The sequence below is a fragment of the Ricinus communis genome, chromosome 10 (genome assembly GCF_019578655.1).
Source record: "Ricinus communis isolate WT05 ecotype wild-type chromosome 10, ASM1957865v1, whole genome shotgun sequence".
NCBI classification, from domain to species: Eukaryota; Viridiplantae; Streptophyta; class Magnoliopsida; order Malpighiales; family Euphorbiaceae; genus Ricinus; species Ricinus communis.
The window spans coordinates 20,800,294-20,824,318 of record NC_063265.1 but is presented as its reverse complement, the minus strand read 5'-3'; the positions used below and the strand labels follow the sequence as shown (position 1 = coordinate 20,824,318).

The 24,025-nt window shown below is 32.2% G+C and overlaps 2 protein-coding genes and 1 non-coding gene across 4 annotated transcripts; 1 reads left to right on the top strand and 2 right to left on the bottom strand.

Annotated features, from left to right (window-relative positions):
- Nucleotides 1–14,116: 14,116 nt before the first annotated feature.
- On the bottom strand, nucleotides 14,117–19,369 carry LOC8277634 (probable methyltransferase PMT7). 2 transcript variants are annotated; one of them, XM_015728060.2, is made up of 8 exons: nucleotides 19,023–19,158; nucleotides 18,218–18,366; nucleotides 17,434–17,848; nucleotides 16,969–17,258; nucleotides 15,976–16,359; nucleotides 15,221–15,467; nucleotides 14,987–15,125; nucleotides 14,117–14,547 (listed from the first exon to the last, which is right to left on the bottom strand). In XM_015728060.2, the coding sequence occupies exons 3-8, from the start codon at nucleotides 17,775–17,777 to the stop codon at nucleotides 14,389–14,391; spliced, it is 1,563 nt and encodes a 520-aa protein (XP_015583546.1). In that variant the 5' UTR covers nucleotides 17,778–17,848; nucleotides 18,218–18,366; nucleotides 19,023–19,158; the 3' UTR covers nucleotides 14,117–14,388. The 2 variants fall into 2 exon arrangements, with proteins under 2 accessions (XP_015583546.1, XP_002533675.1); XM_002533629.4 differs by lacking the exon at nucleotides 18,218–18,366 and having other exon boundaries at nucleotides 19,023–19,369.
- A 265-nt stretch (nucleotides 19,370–19,634) lies between these two features.
- On the top strand, nucleotides 19,635–19,842 carry LOC112536929. Its single transcript, XR_003080842.2, has one exon. It is a non-coding gene; the product is annotated as a small nucleolar RNA U3 (small nucleolar RNA).
- Nucleotides 19,843–19,912: 70 nt separating this feature from the next.
- Nucleotides 19,913–22,567, bottom strand: LOC8277631 (pentatricopeptide repeat-containing protein At4g33990). Its single transcript, XM_015728058.3, has one exon. The coding sequence runs from the start codon at nucleotides 22,185–22,187 to the stop codon at nucleotides 20,040–20,042; it is 2,148 nt and encodes a 715-aa protein (XP_015583544.1). The 5' UTR covers nucleotides 22,188–22,567; the 3' UTR covers nucleotides 19,913–20,039.
- Nucleotides 22,568–24,025: the final 1,458 nt, after the last annotated feature.

Here is a 24,025-nt window from a genome sequence, read left to right as displayed (position 1 = left end):
AAAAAAAAACTTCTTCATACTTATTAGATTTTCTCTCAATTATAGTTTTTATTCACTCTTTTTTTATTATCTCTGTCATCATAATGAATTTTTGTTGCACACTTATATTTTCCACTTTTCTTTAATTTCAACAAGAAAATAGAGTAAAAATTCATCTTTTGAAGGTTTGATTCAGGATAAGTGGATAACATTTGTAGGTAATATGTTAGAGAGTAATATAAATGTGTCATTTGTCTTGCAATCTAAGCTAAGTAGACTTGGCTTAGTGATTCAAAATGCAGACTCAAGTTATGACTATGGCTGGAAAATACTTATATAAGTGTGTGGATATTAACTTGTTTGGAGTTTGAATTTTGTATCATTTTTTTTTTTGTGTCGCTCGATGATCCTACAACTATAATCATAATCATTATCATTAACTTTAGAAATTTTTCTGAATTTTATATTTAGTTGAAAGTTTTTTTTATTAAGAAAAAAATAGTGCAGTCCAAGTATTTGATAAAATGTAAATAATTGTGAGTTTTGCTAAATAGAGATTCATCAAATGTTAAAGCTTTAGTGGCTGGAAAAGACATATTAGCATATTTATACCCAACAATCAAACACATGTATATTTGATTTAAGTCACAATTACAGTAAATATTTAAAGATAAGAAAAGTATGGTCTTAATATACTAGAAAGTTAAACTACCTCTAGTCCAACTTTGTCTAGTTATTTTTCTAATGATGACAATTAGAAAATGAATGGAAGTGATTAAATGAAGAATGAAGCAATTGAGCCACAGAGTTTTTTTTTTTTTTTTTCCGTTATTATACCAAATTAAGTTAATAGAATAAAAAAATAAAAAAATGAAAGAAATTCCAAACTTTTCATCAATTTGATCATTTATATATAATGAATAAAGAATTCCATCAGTTCTCTTTTATTATAGCTACATCTATTATAAGATACTCTTAAGATACCAAAATGATACTTTTAATATACCTTTTTTTTTTTTGCTATTAATATTGTGTCATATTAAAATAAATTTATTTTTTGATTTTCTACAACAAGATATCTAAAAAATAATTTTGGTATACTTGAAAAATATCACATAATATAGTAGTATATATGTGATTTTAAAAAAATAACAACGATATACCAATAAGATATGGTTAATATACTTTTAGTTTTAGATTTATGAATATCTTATTTACTCGGTTGTATAAGAAGATACTATAGCCATATTTATTTTTATAATTTTCACTACATCTTTTAAATATTTTTACATTATAACTTAATATATGAGAATTATTTGTGATATGTATCAATAATGCATATATCTTTAGGTAAATTATGTAGGAATTTCATGCATATAGAGTCAAATTATATTTATTTATTTGCATTATGTTGTGTTTGTTCTTTAAGGAAGGTTTTATAGGTATGTTATACGTTTCAATATGAATTTAAAGGCAAAGAAGAAGTAGAAGTTAAAGCTGAACCAGTGGAAGGCGCGACATCTATGGAGGATGCAACAATTTGGAAACTAGATTCTATCACAATCGTGACGCTTGTAGCGCCTGCAACGGATTGATTGTGTCTTATTACGTTTCTAATTCTAGAAGTTGAAAAGTTAACCAAATTGCAATAGGAGGCATCCACCTATTATAAACAGGATATGAAGGGACAAAAATAAGGAAGAGAAAAACCCTAGAAGAGGAACTTTGAAGGAGATTGTATTAAAGGAGCGCAAGCTTAAAGATCTAAGAATGAAGATTGAGATTTTCCTTCTTATTATTTCCTTGCATCTTATAAATTCTTCTCTTTCTTTATTTTGTGCTTTTATATTAATTATGTCTAACTAAACTTTCTAGTTAGGCATTAATATTTTGGAATATAATTTCATTTAATTATTTATAAGGCCTACACTATAAAAAATGGTAGTTTACTGATGGAATGAACGACAAATATGGATAGAATGATTAACAAATATTTTTGGACGGGGTTGAAATATTTATCGCTTTTACGCGTAATTGATTGAGCATGAATGATGCGACTAAAATAAGGTGTCAATATAAAAAGTGGCATAATTTGAAAGTTCCAAAAATTGGATATAGCCAGAATGCATTAGTTTAGAAATGGGTTTGTTGCAGATTATTATGTGTGGAATTAGCATAGAAAACCATACATGAGTACATCTCATGAGCCCTCCAAATGTCATTTATCAGCAGAGATTTATACAGCAGCACCTACGGATCCATATCGACAAATGGTTTTTGATGCAGCTGGCTCTGAGTTGGAACCAAAGGGCATGGACAAAGCACCTAATCCAAATGCATATAAATTTTATGACATGTTAAATGCCGTTGATTGAAAGTTATAGGACGAATGTAATAAACATTGTCAGATGTCAGCTGTGGCACGTTTGTTGCATATGAAGTCGGAGCACCATTTTTCTGAGAGATGTTTTGATGACTTCACCCAATTTTTACAAGAAGTGCTAACAGAGAAAGATAATATGGTAGATAATTTTTACAAAACAAAGAAGTTGGTCCAGTGTCTAGGTCTTCTAGTAGAAAAAATTGACTATTGCAAGAGTGGATGTATGATATACTGGGAAGGCGAAAGTGATTTGACTAATTGCACAGTCAGTAACCAGCCTCGTTTCAAAAAGAACATGGGATCAATGAGGCACGATAAATATATTTTGTTTAAGATTATGTATTACTTTCCCTTAACTCTGAGATTGCAACGTCTTTATGCTTCAAAAGGATCTAAGTCTTCTAGTAGAAAAATTGCCTGTTGCAAGAATGGATGTATGATATGCAGGAAAGATGAAAGTGAATTGACTAGTTGTAAAGTCTGTAACCAGCCTCATTTCAAAAAGAATAGGGGATTAGTGAGGCATGGTAAAAATATTTTGTTTAAGGATATGTATTACTTTTCCATAACTCTGAAGTTGTAATGTCTTTATGCTTCAGAAGCTACAGTCGGACATATGAGATGGCATGATGAGCATCATCATGAAGATGGAATAATGTGTCATATTTCTGATTCTGAGGCATGGAAACATTTCAATCGAATACATCCTTAATTTGCTTTTGAGAGTCATAATGTGAGGCTAAGGTTGTGAATTGATGGTTTTTAACCGTTTGGTCAGTCAGGACAATAATATTCTTCACGGCCAGTCATGTTCACCCCTTACAATCTGGCTTCATGGATGTGTATGAAAAAGGCTTGCATGTATTTTTCGATAATTATCACTAGGCCTAACAATCCTAAAAATGGAATCGAAGTTTTCCTTCAACCATTAATTGTAAGACCGAACAATCTATAGGATATGGTGGTTAAAACTTATGAAGTTTTCTGAAAGCATAATTTTTAAATTAGAGTGGCTCTTATGTGGAAAAATAGCGATTTCCTGCATACTTGATGCTTTCTAGTTGGAGCATGACTGGAAAACTAGCTTGCCCTTACTGTATGGAATATACACAGGCATTCACATTGAGCAGTGGTAGGAAGACATCATGGTTTGACAACCACCATAAGTTTTTAATCATCCTTTCAAATGTAATGAGAACTGGTTTCTGAAAAATAGAATGGAGTTCTCACTACCACCACCTATAAGAACCGATGAGGAAATATTGCAGATGATAAAGGAGCTGGGACTAAGAAAAGTCACTAAACTTGAAGTTGAAGAGATAAATAGACCGTGGTTAAAAGAAAAGGAGTATCTTTTGGGATTTGCCATAATGGAGTTCAAACCTTATTGATTATATATTTCTTATATTTATTTGATTCAATTATTTATTAAGACTGTAATTTTGTAAGAATGCATGATTGTAAGACTGTAATTTTAAAAAATTGCTTTTGATGTAATTTACTCATGTGATATATATGTTGGAATCTATGTAGGTTTTACAGAGGGCAGGTAAGAAGAGAGACAGTAGTAGGCGTTGATCTACTACACATATACCATCTCTACCTACCACCACACATAATACTCCACCACCACCACCTCCTCCTCCACCTTTAAAGCCTTCATCATCACATACTCCTCCACCTTCACCTCCACCTTCACAGCCTACATCACATCCATCTCGCCCTCCTAGTACGCACTCTCCATCACCACCTACATCTCTGGATGTACCAGCTCTACCTCTATTGATGCCTATAGGATCTGGTGTACCATTTACAACTAGTTCCGCATCCCATGTCTATTCTGGATCGACACATAGTCGCCTGTGAGTCCACTTGTATAATAATGTGTAAGCAATATATAATTTATTTTATTACGTATCCATTTTGAAAATAATTATTTATTAATTCATATACACTAACATGTATTATATTTTATATGTTCTGTTATAGGTTGAAGCCATTTGGGTCTTGCTCACGCAAGATTTGAAAGATTTTTGAGGAGAAGATAGACGCGGAAAGGATTAGGTGGCAGTCAGTTTCTAAGGAAACTAAAAACTTCTACTTCGATGAGTCTAAGGTATTTTTTTGATAAATGTTGTTCGAAAAATTATAAAATATATAGAATATGTCTAGTTTATAATTCATTGTATTTTTGAAGAAGTAGTGCTTATGGGAGGAAGCAGTAGATGCCTTTATTTGAGAGGCGTAGAAGAAGAAAGCTTCAAATCAATATCGTGATAAGATATACGAGCTAAAGAAGGTGGGTAAGAAACCAAAGTTTGTGTAATAAAAAAAGCCTGGGAGAGATGGCAACATGAATGGAACATGCTTGAAACCAAGCAGATATCAAAGCAGTATTTCCAAAATTAGCTGTGACACGCTTCTGATGGCTTAGGACCATCTATACATACAAGAGGCACAACTCCCCATCACGAGCATGGGAGACGACTTGTGATTTTAATTATTTGAATTTCTCTAATACAATATATACTTTGATGACTTATATTCACTTTTATTAATCAGACACAATCACTAGGGCGCCCACCTACTGCTCCAAAGTTGTTTTTGCACACCCATACCAAAAAGGGTGACGACCAGACTTTTATAGACTCGAAGTCTAAAACTGTTCATGTATGGTAACTTACATAATATAAAATGTCTTTAATTCAATATTGACATCTCTTCAACTGTTTTACTTGATTTTCAGGATATGTATTAGATGAGAAGAGAGAAGCTACACAAAGTTCTCAGACTGTGGATGACAAGTCTTTATTCTTTGATGTTGTTGGTGGTGAGAAGAAGAGTCGAGTCTATGGTCTCGGCTCACAGGCTCCTGATTTTTACGCTGCAGTTCTACCTCTTCTTCAACTACATACCCTCCTGGTGGTAGTATAGATACCACTGACCTTCAAGGCTTCCAGATGAGGGTGTCTAAGCAGAATGTGCAGATTCAAGACTTACAACAGCATTTGCAGGACCTTGCCGCCATATCCAAGAGATGCGCTCAGCTTAGCCTCAGCCCCCTCCCTAGTCTCCTAGTGACGATGAGTCACCAGCTCATTAGGTTATTTTTGACATGTAGACTGTATTACAACTTTTGACATTTACCATTTTTTATGTCATTGTAATATATGTCATACATTTATTTAATTTTATAATTTTTTAAATATAAAATTAATTTTTGCAAGCATTTAGCGCTTTGATAGTGATTATTCAATAAAGTTATTTAGGTATACAAACAATTCAAATAAAATTATTATATTTTACATTCAGCTACTTACCGAGGGATTACCAACAAAATTATTGCCATAAGTATCAATAATTTACTCACTGTTTACCAAAGGATTCAAGGCATCTTTTTTTTTTTTAAATTAAATTATATATTAATGGCTTACAATTGCTAAAATCCATGATTTACCGACAGATTTTTGACAGTAATTCCATTGGTAAATTGTCTCCAATTAATAAAAAGAAAGACAATTTAGCAACCATCTTTCTGACTAATTAGTGATAGTCTCTGTCGCTGGTAATTTACCAATGGTCTATTTTTTCATCGGTAATTATTTATTGATAATAGAATTACAGACGGATTAATTTTTGTTATCATCTGTCAATAATTGTCCCTACCAATGGTTTACCCTTCATTACCAATAGAGTTTTCCTTTGGTAAACTACTAGCTTTTTTATAGTGCTAAGTTTATATGATATATGGTATTTAGTTTACTTCATGGTTGATTTTGTTTAGTCACCAAGATCATGATTTGTGTTGGTTTATGCATTAAGAGATGGTAATACAATAGACCTACATATACTTGTTTAATTGCTAATTGACAAGTGATTATAATTAGTGTTAGATATTCTTAGAGTTTACCTAAAGCCAGGCTTAGGTAATTAAGGAATAATTTGATTAGATGAGAATTAGTTAAATTGTTTTGTGATCGCTCGAGTCTTGGTTTAGTTGATTAAGTTTTGAAAGAATTTAATTTATACTATTGGATAACTTGAATCATGTCATGACTTAAGGTTTATAGATAATTGATTGATTGAGCATGGATAAATATTAATTCCTACAAATTCAAATATCATTATTGTTTCCTTTAAATAAATCTTGCATTCTTATTTAGTTTTAGCTTTAGAATTTATTTCATAGCTTAATTTAGACTAGTTTGTTATTAGAAAAAAAAAAGGAATTAGATAGGTGGATAATTGTTACTCCTTGTGGGATCAATACTCTACTCATCATATTACTTACGGATTTTGTATACTTGTGGATTTTATCCAACAAGTTTTTGGCGTCGTTGCCGGCGACTAGTGATTTAACACTATAGTTTGTTTGATTTTGTTTGACTAAAGGCAAATTTTTATTTTCTTTTGTTAACTCTTGTTTTAAGTTTTTTATTTTGTAGCTAAGATGGCAGATGATAGAGAAAGATTTCCACCTGTAGATGAGAGAAATCAGAATCAACTTTGGTATGGTGCTTAACAAGTAAATCAAAGAACTTTATTAGAGTTCTTTATACCAGATTTAAATGATGCACAACAGGGTATTAGATTTAAATGGTGCACAACAGGGTATTGCCAAGCCAAGGGTGAACGCAAATAATTTTGAGATTGAGCTAGCTCTGCTCCATATTGCTTCAATCAAATGTGCAATTATATAGATGAGCTAATAAGGACCCGAACACTCTTATAGCTATTTTTTTAGAAATATATGATACCTTCAAATAAAATAGAGTTTCAGATGATGCAGTGAGACTTAGGCTATTTCTTTTCACTTTGAAGGATAAAGTAAAGTCATGGTTGAAATTCACTTCCATTGGAGTTAACCACTTTTAGGGAGCAACTCGCTAAGCATTTCTTGAAAAGTACTTTCCCTTAGCACAAACTACAAGGATCATCAAGGAGATGACAAATTTCTAGCAAATTGAAGCGGATTCATTGTATGAATCATGGGAGCGATTTAAGAAACTTTAAAGGAGTTTTCTACATCATCACTTTCATATTGAATTATTGACCCAAACTTTCTATGAGGGTGTAATTCTTACACAAGAGGCACTATTGATGCAGCAGTTGGAGGATCATTAATGAGGAAGACGAGTGATGGTATGCTCAAACTTTTATAAGAGATGGCTATAAATAATTGCTTATGGCCAACAATGCGTTTCAAGCATCCATAATTAAAAAAGCAAAGAGAGTTCTAGATGTAAATCTACTAACTTCTTTGCAAGCACAAATATCTAATCTAGATAAGCAAATAAGTGCTTTGAATGTTAATTCAAATTCAGTTGCATCAATTCGAAGTGGTTGTGACTTTTCTGGTGAAATAGGGCACGTGAGCAGTGATTGTTACATGGTTAATCAAGTGAATTATGTAGAAAATCAGTTCCAAAGGAGACCCAATAACAATTCTTACTCTAATACTTATAACCTATGGTGGAGGGATCATTCTAACTTTTCTTAGGATGGCAATAATGCCAGAAATTCAAATTTCAATATAACTAAACAATAAAGACTATCTAGATTTCAACAACGACTTCATCAAGATAGGCTAGCAAATTTTGAATCCAAGATGGATAATTCATAGAAGCTTTGAATAATAAGATGGCTAGCCAAGATGAGAATTAACGAAGAACGGAAGCAAGATTTGATCAAATTGTGAATAATCACGCCTCTTTCACTCACAACTTAGAGGTATAAGTAGGGCACTTTGGCTATGCACTTTTAATGAGAAATCAAGGCAATCTTCTAAACAATATTGAGTCGAATCAAGAGCACAGCTGAAAGAAATTACTTTGAGAAGTGGTAAGGAGTTAACACCTCCAATGGTAAAGTAAGGATACAAGAAAGATGTGAAAGAAGCAAGAGTAACTTCGAGGACATTCAATAAGAGGAAGTAGAGTAACAAATCAAAATTCCTCCTCCTCTTTCATATGTTACAAAAGTGTCATTTCCTCAAAGGTTGAAGAAGCAACAATTGGACCAATAATTTTTCAAGTTCTTAAAGATATCCAAGAAATTGCATATCAACATTCCTTTTACCGAGGCTTTGGCACAAATGCCTCAACATGCCAAATTCATAAAAGACATAATCTCCAATAAAAGAATGGGATGGGATGAAGAGCAAACTATAGCTTTGATGAGAAATTGCAGCTCAATCATCATAAGCGAGATGCCAAATAAATTGAAAGATCATGAGAGCTTTACAATTCCATGTATTATTGAGAATTTAGAATTTTTTAAGTTTTATGTGATCTCGGTTTTGGAATTAACTTGATGCCTTTGTCTTTTTTTGGAAATTAGGATTTGGAGATGCAAAGCTGACCTCCATGCTCTTGCAACTAGTTAATCATTCTATGAAGAGACCCTATGGAATTGTTGAAGATGTGCTTAAGAAGGTGAATAAATTTATTATTCCTATGGATTTCATGGTGCTTGACTTTGAGGAAGACAAAGATGGCTGACTAATCCTTGGGCGATCATTACTCAATACCGGTCAAGCCTTGGTGGAGTGAATGAAGAAAAACTTACATTGAGAATTGGGGATGATAAGGTAGAATTTAATATGTTCAATCGTATGAAATACTTCTTGAAGTAGGAGGCTTGTATTGGAGTTAAAGTTAATGAAGAGTGCATCGCCAAAATAAAATAAGAATGGAAAGGAGTCATAATCTGAAACAGCTCAGTGTCACGGTTACGATGAAGTCAGCTCGACTCTTTGTTGCGAGTGGTATAATCATCACGGACGTGCCATTAGAAGAAATCGAATCCAAACCTACAGATGATAGGAGAAGATGCACCCACGACAACAGTTGCGTCCATGACACTCCTATTTTCCTCAAATTTAAAATTCTGATAAGAGATGACCTCTCAGCTTCTTTAAAAATGATATCCTAGAAGTCTAGCTAAGATAACTATAAATAAGCACTTCTTGGGAGGCAACTCAATGCTATTTTATTTTATTTTTCGCTCTTTATTTTTATATTTTTTTTAACTTTAGTTATTTTCTCATATCTATTTGATAGTTTGCATTAGTCTCTATCTATGTTCTTAGCAGAGGTTGGATTCGGAATTGAAAAGCAAAGTAGGTACAAGCTTTCTAAATTCCTTGATCATTCTGGTCCTGATATCCTATCACCTCCACAATTACCTCCAACTTATCGAGGAAAGTTTTTTGATCTTTTATTCTCTTTTGCATGTGTGTTATCTTTTTATGCATTTGTGCAAGTTACATTGGGGACAATGTGATATTTAAGTGTGGGAAAGGAGTCAATTTAATGTTTATTTGCATAATTATTATTTGTGTGCACAAGTTTTTTAAGTCTGCATTTGCATTTTAAAATTTTGGATGCATTTTCATTTTGTTTGATGTTAATGCATTATTTTCATTATGCATGTCTCCATTGAAATAAATTTATGTATTCTTTATTTTAGAACTTAAGCTTTTGAGTGGACATGTGTGTGATTCTAAGTTTTCTCTAAATTAGACTGCTTATTTTCAAGGATAATTATGTTAAAATCTCACAATTTTGTTATAATTTCACGAACATTTAATTGACCATTGGTTTACTTTTCATGACCTTTGTGATTAATTTTTATTTAATTGATAAGGGGATATGATGTAGGCAGATAAAAGAAGAAAAGAAAAAAGAAAGAAAAAACAAGGAGCATAAAATGCACTCATTTTCAAGCAAGATGGAGTGTAAAACACATTTGCAAAGGTGAGATGGAGCGTATTCTTAATTAATGTATAATGTAGCCATTTTAAAGCACCCACTTGGGTTAGAAAAAAAATTAAGATTTTCCCTTATGACTTGAATGATAAAATCTATTAGTCTCATATGTACTAAGAAAGATTAATGGTTTGATTGAATTACATGGTTAAGTTTAGTAAATTGATAGTCATAGCTTTGCAATTTAATGTGAAAATTTAGTTTGATTATCCTCGTTGATAAGTACTCTTGGTTTAAAAGTTGTTTGGGATTACAGATTTTGAAAACTTCAGGATTTGAGTTATGGAGTGAATGAGATGTGAATTTATAAGATTGGAAGTGTGTGAGTTAAGTGGTGGGACGTTGACTGTAGAGGTTGTGTGTTTTCTTGAGGACAAACAAAGTCTTAAATGCGAGGGAGCTTGATATGTGTCAATAATGTATATATATTTAGATGAATTATGTAAGAATTTCATGCATGTGGAGTTGAATTATGTTTATTTATTTGCATTATGTTATATTTGTTCTTTGAGAAAGGTTTTATAAGTACTTTGTTAGTTTTAGTATGAATTTAAGGCAAAGAAGAAGTAGTAGTTAAAGTTGAACTCGTGGGAGGTGCGATATTTATGGAGGGCGCAACGATTTGGAAATTAGACTTTGTCGTGACTGTGACACTTGTAACACCCATAACGGATTGATTACATTTTATTCCATTTCTAGCTCTAGAAGTTGAAAAGTTGACTTAATTGCAATATAAGATCTAAGTTTATATGATATATGGTATTTGTTTTACTTCATGCTTGATCTTATTTAGCCACCAAGATCATGATTTATGTTGGATTATGCATCATGAACTTAAGGTTTATAGATAATTGATTGATTGTGTATGGATAAATATTAATTCCTAGCAATTCAAATATCATTGTTATTTTCTTTAAATAAATCTTGCATTCTTATTTAGTTTTAGCATTATAATTTATTTCATAGCTTACTTTAAACTAGTGTGTTATTTTCAAGTCTTAGATAAAAGAAAAAATTAAATAGGTGGATAAATCATCAAGAGATCGATACTCTACTCATCATATATTATTTGTGGATTTCGTATACTTGCAGATTTTGCCCAACAATTTGGTAATACATAGTTTGATGCAAAAAGGTTACTCTTGATATACTTTATGCTCCTTATTGTGAATATATTTCTTTTTTATTTTTAAATTTTTTAAATTATTTTAGTTACATATAAAAATACAAAAGGAAATACTTACAATACATATTAAATACTTTTTGTTGTAGTATATTTATGATATACATTAATTTTTTTAAAAATATATTTTAAATCAATATTTTTATTAAAAATACTAATAGGACATTTAAAATTTACATTTTGCAATGTATCTATTCTTTTAATTAAATTTTTTTATTTAAGATTAATAATTGAATTGACTAAACAATACCAAAAAGATATTAACAAGATATTTTGATATACTTTAAAATTTTAAAAACATATATTGATTCATCAGTTTTTTAAAATTAAATATAAGGCTAAACTAAAATGTTATGCTTGGAATTCTTTCAATATTTTATTATAATACTACACTTTTAATAGCTTTGTCTGCTTTTTTTGGCAGAAATAAAAGTATATATATATATATATATATATATATATATATATATATATATATACTATAATTTATAGTTTTTAATATTTACCTTGAATTGATATATTATGCTGAATTTATTGTTTGAGCTTCAAAACTCACACATTATTATTAAATTATGAGTGTTAGTTTGATTTGAATATCTAAAACTAAATTTCAGCTAAAAACTGAAGATTAATTGTTTTAAATGAACATGTATTTTTCTTTTTTCTGTTTTTATTTCAGGCAATGAAGTTGTTGTTGGATTTGCATACATTTTTTTTTTTTTATGGCAAATTTAATGATTTCGTTTCTTGTTTTGTAAGAAGTGGTTTTGGAAGGAAAGAGCTGTTTTTGATAGGAAACAATTGAAAATTTGAAAACCGTAGAAGTTAAGTTCTTTTAACTCCGTAACTGTATAATTAAACATGAAGATTCTGGACTGTAAAAATAAAATCTCATAGTCCAAATCTCGTGTATATATATAAGTTTTCCAAAAAAATAACATTATGGTCTTTTTGTTATTTATATAAATAATGGTTATGATCCTTGGCTCATATGTAGGATTTTATTTTAAAACTGATATCCCATAATAAGTTTGAAAATACAGAGAAAATTAAAGGACTCTCTATGAAATACGTGTTAATATGGTTCTAGAGAGTAATTAACTCTTATAGATTAAGATATGCTCCACATATATTTCTTTATTAATTGATGATTATACATAATTAATTTTGAGTTTATTGGTGATAGTATTCATTCTATGGTCTTAATCTAATAAGTGGTACTATAATCATTCTTCGTGTTGATCATTGAGAATTAAATTAGATTTAGATATAAAATTATTTGAGTTAAAATAGAAAATTAATTATTTATAATTTAATAAGAAGGCATATAGAGAATTTTGTTGGGATGCTCTAAGTCACTCTTCGATAGATATTGTCAAAATTTATTATACCTATTCCAACACAAGGATAAAATAGAAAAAAAATTAATAATGCGTTAGATATATAAATACTACACATAATTAGAATTTTTGATATGAGAAAGAGTCAACTAGTATGAAATGAAGAATGGTAAAAAATTAAAATTTAAATTCATATAATTTCTTACTTTTTAAATATCAATTTTGGTTTTGGTATTTGTAGAATTCTTTTGAGATTAAAATACATAATAAGTGAAAACAATTTCGACTTTTAAATTGATACCGATTTACACTATTTTAAATATCAATAAGAACAAATAACAAGTAAAGAAAAGTTATAAATTCTGCAAATTTGAAGTTGGAAATTTTTTTTGGATAAATTCAGTTCACTATAAGACTTTATTATATTTATTTTTATGACGATTAGTTTATAATAGTTAGTATTGATCATAATTATTATAAATTTTAATAAAAAAAGATACATATTATAATATTATCAAATAATCCCTAATTAATCGACTTCAGCTTTAAATTCTTTTTCTAAACTTGCAATATCGGTGTGTGTGTCTTTATTATTGTAAAATTCGTAAATTATTAAAGACACTCATCAGAAACCCTAAAGCTCATAGCATGAGATCAGCCGTCCAAGCCACCAGATTGAATCTTTTGCCAGTCTCTTTCTTCTTCCTCAATATCGCACTTTTATTTATTTATTTATTAGTTTTTTTTTTTTTTCAATGAACCTTATGATTGAAACTGTGAAGCACCATCATTTTGTTGGCATTGACAAAAGATTAAAAAAGAAAAGAAAAGTCGAAACAGAGAATTTGCAAATTTTCTGTTACAATTCCAATGCGACACCCACATGTTTTTATTTATTTTTCTTTTTATTGTTATTATTAACATTTCAACATCTCAACTTGGAAATCCCTGGATTGACATAGCATTTTTAAGATTAAAATTATATGAGAAGAAAGAAAAGGAGGAATATTATCCATTTTTGTGGCTCATTTCCTGTTATTCTATAACAGTCTTGTCCAATTCCTTTCTCATAGGCTTATGATCCAAAACAAGAAATTATCACATATCTTCACAAACGAGACAGGTCAAGGAATGCATTTTGCATATATAATGCGAACAGATTTAGGTTTCATATATAAATACTCTGCATGGAATCTCAGCCTCATCAGATACAACAACAATATAAAATGTGCACTATCATATGCATCAGCTTGATTCATTTCATATATTACTGTTCTGAAGACTTGTTTTCACTATTACCAGCACCGAACGGCAAAACGCATTGTATGCTAGTCCGCGAGGCTGGTTACAGAGACATGAATTACAAGGAATAACAGTAACAGGGAAGCAAATGCACAGGCATAGCATGCAGATGCAGAGAGAGCTACTACCTGCTGGCAGCCATGGTCTCAGAACTTAAAAATGGAACAATTTTCAGCTCATATCTCTATGGTCGTATTGTTTTCTCGTTGCGAAAAACTAACACACAAATGAAATAATTACAAATAATAAATAAATTATCGGCTATGACCTCACTTCTTTGTGCGAGATCCATAAGAATATGTTGATACAGGCAAAAAGAGAAAGGAGAGAGCGCATAAAAAGAAAATAGCTAAGCAGACTCATAGTACAGGTAGCCTATTCTAAGTTGAGAGAAACTTGTCAGTGGAAAATACATGTATATGGGAGCACACCTTAAACAATTGCCCAAAATATCTTTCTGCAGATTAGCACTGTTTCAAGCTTCTTATCTTTGTTTTCCAGAGAATGTGATTTAACCTCCCATAAAAATTTTGGAGCTAAATCACGAATTCTTGATGTAATAGATTCCTCATCCCTAATGATAATGAATCCCTGCACATTTATATGTTTAACAAGGGTCAGTCACCTGAGTAATCTGCAGCAAGGCATTTAGGTCCAAATTTTTTTATAAATGTCAGACTACACTTGGATAATGAAATAGATATGAACCGGATTAAGCAACTTCTCCTTTACACTGAAAGAAAATGAAAAAATAGGTGTTTGATGGACAAAAACTTTGCCAAACCATGATAATTTTGTGCTACTTCTCTCTTTCAGCAATTCACTTATATGAATGCATGCATATGGCATTAATTCTTTTCTGACATGCACATGCGGCGAATGTCCGGAAGACCAGAAGCCTAGTATGCAGATGATGTGCCATGGCTATGCAGCTAGTTTTATAAACCCCATGACTTCATTTCAGAACTTTTCAATTTAAAATCTTAAGCATTTATGAGCATAAAGCACGATTTCATTGAAAAGAAATTACCTGAGGTCGTGTAATACGGTCCATCTCCAGCATGATATCTTCTAGTAAGCAACCTTCTCCATGGTTTCTATAGTGACTGAAGAGATGATTAGCATGCAATAAATCATATGTGCGTGGATACGTTGAGAATGGTTCACACCTGAGGAAAGTACATATAGTAAGCAAACTATTACCTTTCTACTCCTATCAAAATTAGCAACAAGAATTGGTCTGAATTGATAGAAACTTTCTTACCAATCATGAAAAACACCTAACAGACCCCGGTCATAAATAGCAGACACGGTATTATTCATGCTCACAGGAATTATATTCATCACCCAAACAGGCAATGTGTTTAAAGCCACAGAAAATCCCCCAACAAAAGCATTCATGTCCATGATATTTCGTATATCTGTGTCACTGACATCCATCAGCTTCCAGTAATTGTTTACTTGATTTTGCCAGAATACGGCATCTGAAGCAAAATCTTCTTTACTAATACCTGCAATGAGCATGTTGGGTAATTATTGTATCAGAAAGAAATGTGTTGCATATATTTCTCGAGTTATTACAGCAATGACTCCAAATATACAAGGTTACACATCAATTTCATATGTGAAACTTTTTCCACAGCTACTATGTCTGAAAGTGAACCAGGGTAATTTGCAAACAGGATTAATTTGTGAAGGAGAACCAGTATAAATTGCTTTAACAATTGTAACTTAAGAGCAGCCTGTAACAACAATCAATGCACCACACACCACTGTGGTCGTAAAGATCAATTTCTTATTACTGTGTAATCAAACTTTAACCTCTTCCGGCCAAAAGCAATTAGCTTAATTACGGTGATAAAGTTCCTAGAAATTCGACATAGGTTCACTTGAAAGATTCTGAAATCATAAAACCAAAAGCATGTTCCTTTTAGAACAACTCAATTCATGTAAAATATATCTCAAGCAGGAAAATAGACACTACTTAAGCTCAAAAAGAATGAATGGGTAGATATATACCTATTCTGGCAAGACTCTGTGAATATACAGAGAGACGCTCTGGCCTGGGAGGGAGTTTCTGAGCATCTGCTTGTACAGATCTTCTTGGTATGCAGTTCCTCAGTGGTGTATTCCATGATGGTTTCATATCATCTGCAGTATCACATATATTTATGAGCTTCATTTCTGCATTCTGCATTAAGCATTGCTCATTATCTTGTTTAACCCATATTGCGGTCTGAACTTTTCGAGCAATGAGTTTCCAACACATTGCCGAGGTCAGATTTACCAACTTATCCCAAATTAATGGATAATCTTTATCCTTTCGGTAAGCAGGAGGAGCTGAATAGATAAAATATCCATTATTTCGCAGAAGGCGATCAACTTCTTTCAGTAAAATACCATCTGCAGGGAGCAAAGGAAAAAGTATTATTTGGATTCATTGAATTTTGCCAGATTATGCAAGAAAAATCAGAGTTTCAGGCTTTAAAACTTGTCTCTAGAATTCTGATGAACATCTGAAAACCCTCATCAGGACTGTTGTGCCCTCTGCAGGACTACATATAACTATTATTAACCCATATCAGGACAGCATCTGCATATCAGATCTATTCACTGTACTCATTCAACTGATTTAATCAATTCTACTGATTGCAGAGATGGTAGATCTGAGTTTCTTATACATAGAAATACCACAAATAAAATTTGATAGATAAAATAGGATAGTGATAGTATTATTAGTACTAATGCCACAAAGTGCTCCCGTACACCACCCAACGTTTTCTTTGGGCTAAAAGTGATTACTTGTTTTTTTCTTTTTTTTTCTTATTGAAAGTATTCTCATTTTTATTTTTGTTACTTCAGCACTAACTTCATTCAGCTGGAAAGTCATTTTAATAGGACAATGTAATGCAGCCTGATAATTCTAATTAAAAGTTTTACCAAGTGCATAAATTCATAAATAAATTTATTAACAGCACTGTGCACATAAATATGTGCAAGAAAGCAACAAACCATTCTCATGCCAATCAACACGACATCTTGAACAATGAACCATCTCAAAAGAGCTAGAGGGATATGGTAGTTGCTTTGTGGCAATGGCAGAGATCATGGCACCAATTCCTCGTTCTAAAGCAAACTGAATCTGATTTTCATGACCATCTTTGGGAGCAAAAGACATTGTTTGTATATCCAATGGAAGAAGATAGGCTGAGAAGCTAGCTACCCCGCATCCAACATCCAAAACTTGAACAACACCAGCTGAACGTAGATCACCCATTTCATCGGTAGTCATATTACCTAACCTGCAGTTAGAACAAAAAGGGGCAAAAGAATGGTAAACACACGTATTATGAAACCACTCCAGATCCTTGGGATGGAAATATCATTAATCATGATATAATCATCCATGCTTGATGCTGGGAATGGTAAACCACGTCAAATGGAATACAATATACAAGGAAATTTAAATACAGTTACCTCTGAATGTACTCAGGTGCTCCATGCTTGAAATGAGTACCACCGCCTGGAAACCACCATAACTGATCCTTTTCATGCACCCAATTCTGTCCTCCTTTGACTTCAGCGAGACGTGTATGATTCACATTGCTTCGCCACACATAATCTCTGCTAATTGGCCATTTTATTGGCAATTTATAATCTTCTGGTGGTGGTACCAAGCAAAATAAATGCTTTTCAGGCGGAGGACAGTGTCGCTCTAGCTCCTCTCGTCTAGAAAGATCTAAGGTTGGGAGTAATTCATTGACATACGAAATATCATGGCAAGGGATATACTCATTGAACTTCAGGGGGCATATATTCATCCCATTTTCTGGAATTAACAACGGTGTTCTGCGGTAAGCAAGAGCTATTCTGTTGGTAATTGTGGAAACACCTGGAAGTGTAAAATCCAATATGTAATCACATACAACTGTCAAAATTACCAAACTCAATATGATACCTAAAGTGCAATGCTTCATAAGCAGTGCATATCACAGCTTTTATGAAGGTTAAATGTGTTAATTTGTTTTTTTTCTCCCAAGAAACAAAGAAGACAAAAAACACCACAAGCAAGCACACATCCATATACTTAGTGACATAGCTTTTTGTTACTACTTCCTACCCTGTTAATTGTGATATGTGTTTAAATTGTGATTCATCATGTGATGTTATAGTTCATCAAAAGATATGGCAAGTTTGCAACACGTACATAACCTGATGAATAATACTTCAAACCACAAGAGCAAGTCAACATGTACATAACCTTATTGCTGGTAAACGCTTGTCTTCTATCATACTGTCTCCTAAAATCTGCAATTTCTACATCTGTAATCTGCTCCAACCATTGCACAGTTCAAAAGGTTCTAGCTAAAAGTCTTTAAAATCATTTCTCTCACAAAATTAATCTTCCACCTTTATTAAGCACATTTTAAATGGTTAGAAACAAAATAGATCAAAACTTAAGAGCAGGTAGAGACAGAGAATATGCTACTAAACCAAAAAAAGTATATCGTTTCACAGACTTGTAATCCAATCTACACAATAAAATACAGTCACAAATTTGGGCCTAAATTCTGCCATGGAATCAAAGATTGCAACTAGAACATCCCCATTGTCTACAATTTTGAAGGGAACAAAAGGAAACTTGATTAAACTAGAAATCTAATCAGCCTAAAATCCCATCAGGGTCATACCAAGAAGACATTTAGAAAAGTAAAGAAAAAGAAACATAAAGTTGCGAAATTTAAGTTAGGTCCACTTACTTTTTCTTTTATTCATTTCTAATATAATCTTTAGAAAACATCAACAATAGAAGTTAAATAGAAAAAGGAAATAAATAACAGTTGCAAACACCAAAAATAGGAAGAAAAACTGAGCTCAAAGTGGGACTAGTACTAGTAAAGTAAAACAAAAAAAAAAATTTACTCAAAAATCAACTGCAAAAAAGATTCAGGAAATAAGGAAAGAAAAACAAAGATCAAGGAACAGACTCTATGAAGATGTACATCTTTAAAAAAAAAGTTGCTGGATACTGTAAAATATAGAAAGAAAAGTACAGATAAATATACCTGGTGATGAAGGAGCGGATGATGAATTAGAAGAAGAAGAAGAATTAGAGAGATAAATGGGAGCATTGTTCCCAAAAAGAGTGCCTAAGTAGAAAGAACCAATCATTAATAACAAAGCCACCATTATCATTTGCCCTGATTTCGAATCAAATGCTGACCTTAATGCCATCTCTCTCTGTGGATCTAAACTAAATTCAGTTGTACCCTTTTTGAGTTAACAAGAAGAAGAACTGAAGAGATTGCATTCTGTAGATCTCTCTAAAAGCATCTGAGAAAGCTAAACTGAGCTCAAGAAAGAGAAAAATAATAATAATAATAATAAATCACCTGAACCAGCTTATGATTTTTCTTTTACTTTTTTTATATTTTTTGGAAACTAATTACTGATAATTTTATTTTTGAAACCAATTAATGATAGTTTAGTTAATTAAAGATTATAATTACATAGCTATACTTTCAACAATGCCGCTAAATGTCACGTGACAAGCAGCTGTTATAACTAGGGCGGTTGAATGACAAAAAAGTCCTTGGAGAAATAGATATAGAAACCCACATCGTTAAACTAGAAGAAGTTAAATGTATATTTAGAGCGGAAAGTGAAGTGGTAAAGGCACGACCTTACTTGAACAGGATCTGTTCTATAGGATCGTACTTTTGTATCCTTTATCACAAAGGAGACCGGAACTCACGTCTGGAAGATGAATCATGACCGTTTGATCAGAGCGTGATTTAACGGCTTAACGGGCTCCTCGAGCCTGGGAGCTGTAGAGGATCGTTCCCAGTCATCTGCCTGGGTGGTCAGGCGGTTGTCTGACAGACCTTCTATTTTCCAGAAAAAAAGAAACTAGGGTTTATATACAAGATTTAAAATAATAATTTGCACACAAGAGGAAGAATAAAATGAACTTCAATGATGATTTAATTTCTTTTCCTTAAAAGGGTCGGTCTCTTGCAAATAGCCTTGTTTTCTCCATATTCTCAAGTCCCTACAGTATATGCCAATAAAACCAGGAAAAATCAATAATGCCCGAATTCCTGTACTTTAGTACTCAGATGTCTTAATACATCATAAATTTCCTCTGCTTGTTTGTGTGTTCTATCACCAGATATGAAACAATAATTCCTCCCTTTTCCCACTATGCAGCTCCAACCTGGTGTCTTCCTCAGGTCCTTCTCGTGAATAACTTTCCTAACTTGTTCCACTTCGTCCCACTTCCCAACCATAGCTTGTATGTTACTTAGCAATGTGTAATATCCTACATTATCAGATTCCATTTCCAGAAGCCTTTGTGCTGCGAATTCTCCAACTTTCTTGTCTCCATGGACTCTACAGGAAGCTACAAGAGCACCCCAAATTCTACTGTCAGCAACAACCACCATTCTTATTATCATGGCTAATGCCTCTTTGATCTTTCCACATCGACCTAACAGATCCACCATGCAAGTGTAGTGATCTAAATCTGGCTCCATACCGAATACCCATTTCATAGAAAGAAACAACTCGCAGCCTTGTCTGATAAGACCAGAGTGGCTACAAGCAGACAGCAAACTCAAGAATGTTACCCTATTTGGTAGTACTCTTTCCACCAGCATCTGATTGAAAAGTTTTAGGGCTTCTATAGCCATTCCATGAATTCCATAGCCCTCAATCATTGATGTCCATGTTATATTATCTTTCGCGACCATTCTGTTAAAATATTCTCTTGCAGAGGAAATGCTTCCACATCTTATGTACATATTAAGGATAGAGGTGCCTAAGTGTATATTGTCTCCCTCGAGTATGTAAAAGAAATTCCTCGTGAGATATCCATGGATTTCTTTGCACAATTGTAGTGAACCCAGATGGCTACATGCGTCAACAAGGCTTCCTAAAATTTGAGCTTGGAGCTGAACACCTGAAGCTTGCATTTGCCGAAACAAATGAATGGCCTCATCAAAGTAGCCATTTTGAATACACCCAGACATCATTAACTTCCAAGTACTACTGCTTCGACAAGGAATTTCTCCAAACAACTGAACTGAATTTCTCAACTCCCCACACTTCGCATAAAAGTCTAAGAGCGAAGCTAGCAAAACATCGTCGCAGAGTCCAACTTTTATGGAGAAAGAGTGCAGCTTTTCACCCTCAACCAGATTCCCAATCTTTGCGAAAACTGATATAACTAAAGTTAAAGTCTCACTGCTAAGTGCTACTTCACCGCGCATTTGATTAAACCCACAAACCATTTCTTCAGCATCTCCTCTCAATGCATAGAAACCAATCAAAGTATTCCAAGAAATAACATCCCTCCTATAAATTTCAACAAATAAGGATTCCACTTCTTTGGCAGAACCTGTTATACTGTACATTCTTAGAATTGAATTCTGCACAGACCCATAAATTAACAGGCCATTCTTGATGATATAACAATGAAGTTGCCTCCCTTCACTGAAATTATCATATGCATAACATCCCTTCAACATAACAATCAGTGTTACAGAATTCGGTTCCATCTCCAGCCTCATTTTATTAAACAATTCAAAAGCACTAAAAACATTTCCTTCAGAAACATACCCAGAAATCATGGATGTCCAAGAAACCAGATCCCTCGGCGACATTTCATCAAACATTACGCGACCGTAATAAACACACCCACATCTTGCATAAACTTCTATCATAGTATTGCAGAAATATAAATCATATCCAAAACCCAGTTTCATTGCATCACAATGGACCATTTTTCCCAACAACACATCACTCTTAAGAGACATAACAGCTCTATTTATTGTAGGAAAAGTAAAAGCGTCGGTTTTAACACCCGATTCTCTCATTTTCTTATACAGTAACAAAGCCTCAGTCACAAGCCCGAAATCAAGATGGGTTCTCATAATCAAATTCCATGATAAAGTATTAGGCTCTTGCAAAAGACTAAAAACTGAAATTGCACTTTCGAGGTCATTAAATTTGGAGTAGAAGGAAATAAGCTTTGTTGAAGGAAAGGAAATGGATTCATTAAAACCAGTGGAGACGAGCAAAGAAGCATGGATTTGTTTGAGAGTTCTGAGGTCTTTGCATGAATGTAGAAGTGAAAAAAGTGAAGACAGGTGATGGGTTTTCAGGTAATGGGAGTGAAGTAGAAGAGGATGATGTTTAGTGGTGGTGAAGAAATGTAAAAGGCCATGCATGGAAATGTGATAGCTCTATTGATTTGAGCCTACAAAAACTTTTGCAGTGTTCTCCTGAATTATTAGGGCTAATGATAAAACAGATCCAAATATTTTCAACGGCTCATGATTCAATTGCCATGTATTTAGCTAATTGAGCCTCAAAGTTTATGTTTTCATGTGATCGCAGCATCAAAAAGAAAGTCTGAATTTTCCACGGAAGCCGGCTCGAAATATTTGATCTTAGGTGCATTTCGCTCTGGAATATCATTGTTTGGGTACGAAATTTTTGAAAATGTCTCCCCAATTTGTCCAATTGTTTGCAATTATGAAATTCAGTATCTTGATTAAAATATAAAAAAACAAAACAGAGAAGAAGAGCACTAATATGGCGCTCAGGTGGATTTGTTAAGCTAATTATAGTTTTGAAAGGTCAAATTTACTGAATATTAAATAACTTATTCTTCTTCCCCACATCCCTTCACAAGAAGAACACATCATCTCTTTTCTTTCCCTGCGACATTTGCGAAAACAATGTATGCAAATCCAATGCACCTCTCCTTCACTTTCATACGACTGTCATATAGTCAATGTTATCATAGCGGACTCCGGCATCGACCAAGTAATTTAAAATTTATCGATTTAATTATTAAATCGATGGTTGAATCGTTAAGTTTCTTAATAAAAATTAATAATAATAATAATAATAATAATAAAGTTTTTAAAAAATTTATATTCATAATGTAAATATATATACATTTTCACTTCAACGTTCGAAATTTATTACCTTACATTTTTAAATTTTTTTAATATCAATATTCTAGAACTAAAATGTTGTTTATTGTCACTTTTTTATTGTTTACTTTATTAAAATATAAAGACATTCTTTATTTATTAATTTTAAAAGTTTTTAAAAAGATTTTAAAAGCTTTTTACTTTTAATGGGTAATTACTGTTCATACAGTTTTTATAGTTTATAACAGATTTTACGACTTTCGATAAATTTCACTTCTTTTCTTTACTCATTTGAATTTTTAATTGAATTTGCTTCTTTTTTTATTGGTTACGATTAAACCGGTTTTAACCGAAAAATCAACATAATTCTGATAATATTGTATATAGACACATCCAATAAAATTACTATCACGGATCGTCCTTCTCTAAAAATAATGCAAGAACTTTAAGGCCTCGCATGATATACTTTTATATCCCAATTGAGTTGAAACCAAAAGATACAACCCAGTATTATTTAGCAGAACTAAGTCCAAAACTTGTCTTCAATGAATACACCCAACTGAATTCAAAAGGGGAAAAAAATAACAATCCTCAAAACACTTGAAATTTATTATCAGTCTTGAAAAATTAAGCATGAAAAGAAACCTAAAATTTACCTTCATTTTGAATGATATCAAAAGGATTACTAGGAGCAACAAGCATTTCAACATAAACACTCTTCCTTTTCAATTTCCTCTGCAGGCATCTCTACTACCTATACCAAATAATACCCACAAACATTATTAAATTAAGAACATAAATTTATTGAATAAGACACAAAAGGGTATTTTCATACATAGATTTGGATTTTAAAAAATTTAAAATAAATACTCATATTTTAATTTATTTTCAAAAATACTTTTCAACAACAATTTTTAAAATTTTACAATAAAAAAATGACATTACAAGTTAATTATGCTTATTAAAAAAATATTAGTGAGTTAGTAAAAGGTCTATTGCGTTTAAATAAAATAAGTGTGAAACGATGCACATATATTAAATTTGTAACGACCTTATTGTTAAATATAGTATAAATTATTTTTACTTATTCACAACTATTATTCTTTTAGAAGCATGGTTGATTT